General features: G+C 48.2%; 1 protein-coding gene across 1 annotated transcript in view; it reads right to left on the reverse strand.

Moving 5' to 3' along the window:
* CHSY3 (chondroitin sulfate synthase 3) overlaps window positions 1-4,800 on the reverse strand; it is a 319,387-nt gene extending 314,587 nt beyond the window's left edge. The window contains exons 1-2 of the mRNA XM_002744631.6: window positions 3,637-4,800; window positions 920-1,203 (exon numbers count right to left, since the gene is read on the reverse strand). Of these exons, the coding sequence (XP_002744677.4) occupies window positions 920-1,203; window positions 3,637-4,438 (1,086 nt within the window). The 5' untranslated portion in view covers window positions 4,439-4,800. The remainder of the gene's footprint in view (window positions 1-919; window positions 1,204-3,636) is intronic.
* Between the last annotated feature and the right edge of the window lie 2,205 nt (window positions 4,801-7,005).

Here is a 7,005-nt window from a genome sequence, read left to right on the forward strand (position 1 = left end):
TAAAATAATACTAAATTCCAACTACTTGAAAACCAGACGACTATACTGAAAACAGTACATTATTTTAATGTTAAATCAATTTTTACTAAAATTATCTTTTAGGAAATCTATTTTAAATAAAATTATATTAGATTTCAAAACCAACTTCTGAAGAAAAAAATCTTAAATTATTTCATAAAACTAATCACAGCAATAAATAAATACCTAAGATTTTTAAATAATGGCTCCTCCTCAGAAAATAGCATAAGAATAGGAAAACAAATTTTAGGGAACCTGTTGAAAATACTAAGCAGCTACTGAACACCATTAAAATTTCTGCTTTTTTCCAGATAAGTCATTCCTTTTAGAGGCCTAAGGAAATACAGTGATTAGAATTTTGTGAATACATCTACCATAAGTAATACACTATTAGTTTACTTTTCTAATACTTTTTAAAATATGCAAATTTCCACTGAAAAATACTCAAGGAAACTACAGATTTTAACCATTTAAAAACAAAGAGATGCCATTACATACCTAACCAAAAATAAAATAAAATTAAAAATGCACAGGACAAATGCTAGTGCTACAGGTGAGAGGAGTAAAATTAAACCTCTTGTTAGAGAAGGGAAATAGATTCACATGTACATAAGCACCAATAAATCAAACAGAGGAAGATATAGCATCTTCCAGAGACGTGGCCATAACTATGGGCCACTGCTTAAAGTTAAGGGGCATGCTAATAACAAAGCCTCAGACAGGTCTGACACCTAATGAGGAAGTTATCTCCCACAATCACTCCTGTATCCCTACAGGGCTGCTACTATCATTTTCAAGTAAATATAAAGATACAGAGAGAATAAGCAGAATCACTGCCCTAGATTATAAAATGGCATATACTAGTACTATGTGAACATTTTCATCACAGCTCAAGTCTTACCTCATAGGACCAGACACATTGAGTCCCACCAAAACGGCGAACGCATCTTCCTACTTCCACATCCTCGTGAGTTGTGTACATTTCTCGAAGGCATTCACCAATGTGTGGCACCATCCTCCTGAGAACTTCTCGGCTAAAGATCATGCCAGGTCCTCCCATACAGAAGTTCTCCCCAGGCTCCAGTCCCAGCTTTCCAAGCTCTTCAATATTCCCCAGGCCAGTCTGTCCCAGGTAGAGAGGCTTACTGCTGTTCAATGATCTAAGAAACTCTTCTAATTTATCACCTACAAAGAAAAAGGTGACAATTACTATGTCTCCTTATTTCATTATCCCTTATAATGTACAAGGTAAGGGACAGAATGTTCAACATTGTGCTTCAACTCCTCAGTCTTATGCAATTGAAAAGAAGAAAAAAACCTCTCCCAATATTCTGTTATTTTAAAAAGACTAATTCACAGTTATTAAGTAAAACATATTAAAATTCTATCAGCTTCTGGTTAAGGTCACTGAAAAACCTTAACAGCTCTGATGAGCATCACTTTTCTGCAAAAATTTACGAGGAAAGCAAAGACAGTTTCTTAGTACATTTGAAGTAACAAAAAGTTCCCAGTAATATTAAATACTGATATTTAGCATTGTTTTGGCTGACTATTGAAACCTAATAATTGCTTTTTACTCAAAACTGGTTTAGTTCAGTGTATGCCATTAACTAAACCTTAGTCATATACAACCCACACAGTTTTGGGGGTGTTTGAATCAAACTTGTTTTGAAATTTAATTTGGGAAGGCACCTTTTTGGAAAAACAAAATATGTGTTTGTCAAAAATTAGTGTAATCGGTTTCACTTGGAGTATGTGGGTTCATCAGAAAAAAAAAGTTTAAAAATAAAAATATTCAGCTAAAACAGTTCAGAAGCACTTGGTACTGACCAAGTGCTACACTGGAGTGAGTAGAAAGTCACCTTCTTCATATTCCCAGTCAGCATCTTTACTACTATTTTTGATGAGCACAGCATCTGCAGTCATTATCTTGATCCCAGCCCTTGCCCCCTGGATCTCCATGAGTTTCAGCTATTATTGAGTTCTTAATACAAAACACATTTCATTCTAAACAAAATTGAAATAATATGTCCTTCAATGTTCTGAAGGACACCTTTTCAAACTATTTAAACAAATGACAGAATTAGGTACTGTTAATGCATTTTATAAATTTTCTTCAAAGTGTGGCAAACTTCTGATAAGAAACCTTTGTGATTTTGAGACACCCAAGACAAGGTACTTGAAGTACCTCAAGGAAGATTTCTTCTTTGAGTCAATCTTATCACTGTTAAAAATGTAATGAAATCATTCTTTATTTTTGTACCCAATTACCAACATTTTCTATTCCAACAAGCTCTAGAGTGACTTCTCTCCTTCCAATCCAAACCCAAGAGATCTCTAGTTATTATAATTACACTAATTCCTTGTGCCAAAATGTGACAGTTAGGGTTTATTGTTTGGCTTTTTCTTTGTTTTTCTTGCATTATGTGAAAAGTACTATCTGAACCAGGAGAAAGCAATAAGGCTACAAGTAGAGAGGCATAAAATAAGGAAGGGCTGCCCCCCTTTGACCAAGAAGCTAGGAAATATGGAAAGCACAGAGAAAACTCATTCAGTACAGCCCTGCGCTTTCCTTACGTTCCTCCCCATCCCAGCAACTGGCTGGACAGGAAAGATTCACTTCTCTGACCTAGGGAACTTTGAATCGCTGAGCTTAGAAATTCTCTGTCCAGAGCCGCCCACACTCCGGGAAAAAGACCGCGCCTCTTTTAAACTGACAAAAAAGTTTTTTCTTGCTGTGGCTGCCTGTGATTCTGGGAAGGACTTCCAGCCTCTGCTTATCACCGCGGCCACCAAAAAGCACTGGAAAGAATCCAATACTACTGTGTGCTAGCACAGCCGGCTGTTCCCAGGGTCTGGCTTATAGGAGCGTGCTTTCCTCCTCTTCTCCACCACCAATTCCTTACAATATGCCCATCCTCTCCGAGTTTTATTGAGGTGTGGCAGGGGGATGGGGGACGGCTTGGTGCTGCACTGTAGTGGCTAGAAGGAGCAGCGCGCTGGGGCGGTGGGGATGCCCAAGGACTCCCAGGGTATGAAGAGTTGTGCCAAAGGGAAGAGAACACAGAGGGGAGAGTCCGGAATAGCAAAGACGATTCCTCAGTCTGAACAGTTCCAAAAGTGCACTAGATCCAGTTTAAACAAAAGAGCAAAATTCAAAACAAGAACACTGGATCTTCAGACTGGTTCTAGCCAGCATCCTCGATGGTCTTCCTGCACCAAAGACCACGCCCCTCTGGACCGATTGGGGAAACTACCATCAGCGGGGGCTTTCAGAGGAGGGCAGAATGGGAATGGCCTTTGGTTTAGCTCTAAGGTCCCTTTTCTCACCTCTCCCACACGGTAAAGACTAAGGGTTATGCGCGAGGCGGCACCGAAAACAGCAAGTGAAGAAGGCGAATAAAGCCAGGCAGGTGTGAGGAGGGTCCAGATTGCAGAAGACGAGGCGCGGGCTAGAAATGGTGGGCAGATGCAAGGGGTGGGGAGGGCGGGCCAGGGCCTGTGGGAGCCCGGAGCACGTGCTGGCAGAGAAGAAGCGGATGGGCTGGGCAGGGGCTAGGTTACACGGAAAGGAGTCGGGGACGCGGGCTGGCTGGAAAGCCGGCGCAAGGAGGTCACCTTTGATGTAGACATCGTCGTCGGCACGCATGAACCACTCATACTTGTCCAGGTAGTGGTCGTGCATGTACTTGATCATCATGAAGGACTTTTTCTGGGGCGGATAGGAGTCGTCCACCCCCGGCAGCGCGATGACAGGCAGGGGTGGTGGGGGCTGGCCGGCGTTGGGGGGCTGCTGGCTGGAAAAGAACTCCACGCGGCCAGGGATGAAACGCGCCCAGGTCCGCTGCGCGGCCAGCGCACGGCTGCCCAGGTACTTCTGCGCGGTCATCACCCCCACGTACAGGAAGTCCCGGGGTCTGGCGCTCGGGGCGGCAGCGCCCCCGTCCCCGCTGCCGTTGTGGCTACTCCCCGGCCGGCCGCCTCTCCGCTGCCCAGCCGCGCCCCCGTCCTCCTCTTCGGGTTCCCCCTCGGCCGCTGGAGCACCGGGAAGCCCCGTCGCGCCCTCAGGCTCGCGTCCTCGCCGCCGCTGCTGCAGAGGAGGTGGCTGATGCCAGGGGCTGCTTCGAAAATTGGTAATCCCGGGCGCTGCCTCTGGCAGCGGTGGCCCCTGGAGCTCCTGGCGCGCGGGGGGCGGCGACTGCTCCAGCCGCGGCCGGGACTGGGGCTGGGGGAATGGCTGCTGAGCGCCCGCGCCAAGGCCAGCGGCGGAGCGACCGTAGTAGGAGCAGAGGCTGGAGCCGCGTCTCTTCCTCTCGCTCAGCTCCGCCACCCTGGGGGCGATGAGCCAGGACGCGGCGGTGAAGCCCAGCACCAGCCCTAATGCCACGCTCATCCACGGGCGGCGAGAGCGCACGGCCATCGCGGCTGCCCCGGGCGCGGACGCTCTCTGGGCGGCCGCGGCGCCGCACGCGGGTCCCCTGGCTCACACCAGCCCCTCCTCCGCCTTTGCTCCCCCAGCCCCGGCAGCAGCCCCCCGCCTAGGCGCAGAAGCTGGCTGGAGGTCGGAGCGTCCAGGACGCCTCGACTGCCGCGGGCTGCAACTGCGGGCCCGGCTCCCACTCCACTCTGGGTCGGGGCTCCGAGCGAGGGTCGGGAGTGAAACTTCTCCCGGCAGCGGCGGCAGTGGTGGTGGCGGCGGCGGCAGCGAGAGGAGCTGCAGGAGGAGGAGGAGGAGCAGCGGCGGCGGCAACGCGTCCGCTCCTAGGCTGCCACCCTGTCACTGGCGTGCCTGGTCCCTCCCTCCTCCCTCCTTCCCGAGACCCTGCCCTCGCTCCCGCCTCCCGCTCCCCCCGCCGCCGGGGTCTTGCTGGCCGCGGGGAGGAGCCGCAGGCGGCACCGCTGCCAGCCGGAGGGAAGCGCGGGCCGCAGTATTTCCCCGTCACCCGCCCTTGGACGCCCCCCAGTCTGCGCCTCAGTCCAGAGCCGGCCTCCTCTCCGGAAGGAAACGATCCCTGTCGGGCCGCCTCCGGCTTGCAGCGCCGACGCCCCCTCGTCCCTCCTCCCCCGGCTCTGGCTCTTCGTCCCATTTCCCATCGCGTCCCGCCCCTCCGCCGGCCTCCGGACACTCGCGTCTGGGGGGCTCCACTGGCCTCCTCCCGGCGCCTCGGCGGAGCTGACCTCATCGGCGGAGCTCGGGTCCCGGAGCCCCCACCAAGTGCCTTCCTGTTCCTTGGGGCACACCTCCCCAGGCCCACAGCCGTGTACGTCCTGGCGTGACCCTTCCCACTCTGCCCCGCCCCAGGTCCGCCAGGGCTCCACTCTTCGCGTTTTCGGTCCTTTTCACGTTGTTCTTACCGCTGCCACTCCGCGCCTTCTCCCTCTACTCCTTGTCCTGGTCACGGCTCAGGAAACCAAACATTCCATCCCAGCACCTCTCCTCCCAGCCTAAATTCCCTCCTACCTGCATCCCCTACCACCCCTCCTTAGTCCTTCACAGAAGCACCGTTTTCGCTTGGTGTCTCTTCTAGGAAAATCTCTGAGGGACTGGAAATACCTATCCTGAAAGGCCAAGGGAGAAGATGATGAGTGGGGGTTCAGTCCCCAAAGCACGTAAAAATACCATGTCCTCCACCTGTTGAGTTGGAAAATGTGGGGCTGCCTGATGGTCATATCTGTTCTAGAAATGAGAACCATGGCCTATTTTCAGTCTTGGTAGAAGATTGGCTCAGTGGGACTGGGAAATAGTGGGAAAATGGGCACACATTATTCGTTCACAAGGCCAATAACCTGAAGATCCAAACGAAGGAAATTCTTACCCCCATAAAATAAGTAAACTTAGTCAAAAAATAAAATAGAAGATATGATTTTTATTCTTGCCTATGAACCCGTTTTATTTTCTAAGGCAAAGACAAGAAATTTTTTACCTCTCCAATGAGGGAGGAAAAGTCTCCACCAACAGAATCTCAAAAAAAGTTAAGTCGTATTGGCCAAAGTCACCGTGACTTAGTTACATTAGGAAGAAATTACCTGAAAGTGTGTGACATTTTGAAGAAGGGAACATGGACAAATTTCTCTCCAAAGGTTGTGCATAAAACTATACTCTGGTGTGCACTTGGCATCCCAAGCCCTTCCTTCTTTTCAAATGTCAGTCTTCTGTTTTAGACATCAAACGCAAAGGGATGGTATTGAATGGCATTAGGCAAAATGGCTCGATCCAGCCAGGTGCTGGCAGTGTCTCTGGAACACTAGGCCTGCCTGGAGCCCTTGGAGGAATGGTTCTTTCCACACAGGTCACTGGCTGTGCATGAACACATCTGACTAAATGTTTCATCTTCTGGACAATGAAGCTCCTTTTCCATGTCTAGGTTTTGCCCAGAGACACTTGGGAATACAGATTACTGGATTCTCTCAAAGTTAAATTTTAGTTAGAATACAAAGCTAGTCAAACAGGCTCCTTCATATCTAAAAATATATCTTCCCAAAGGTATTGTAAAGTTTCTAGAACAGTGCTACTTAATAGAAATTTCTTTTTAATGGATTTGTTTTTATTTGTGCCGATAAGACAGTTAGTAGCCACATATAATTATGGAGCATTGAAAGGTGACTAGTGGTGTGACTGATGAAATGAATTTTCATTTTATTTAATTTTAATTACTGTTTATTTAAATAGCCCCATGTGGCTAGGGGCTACCTTGTAAAACAGCATATTTCCAGAGGATTTCCTCTTGCATATGGTCAACAGTGAAGAACAAATAAGTCCACCTACACACCAGCATCCTTTTTCCTGCAGTATTCAGCTCGGCTTTATGCTAATTGATTCCATTCATGTCGTTGATCTACAAAATCGTTAATTCTCATTGGGCATTAATAACCCATTCATCAACTGTTCAGAACATTTGGGAAGAAAGTTAACTTCATTTACTTATTCAACAAGTGTATATTAGAGATTAAATATTAGACAAGGTGATGTCAACAAACTATTAAGTG

Source organism: Callithrix jacchus, chromosome 2, assembly GCF_049354715.1.
Source record: "Callithrix jacchus isolate 240 chromosome 2, calJac240_pri, whole genome shotgun sequence".
In the NCBI taxonomy this organism is placed as follows: domain Eukaryota; kingdom Metazoa; phylum Chordata; class Mammalia; order Primates; family Cebidae; genus Callithrix; species Callithrix jacchus.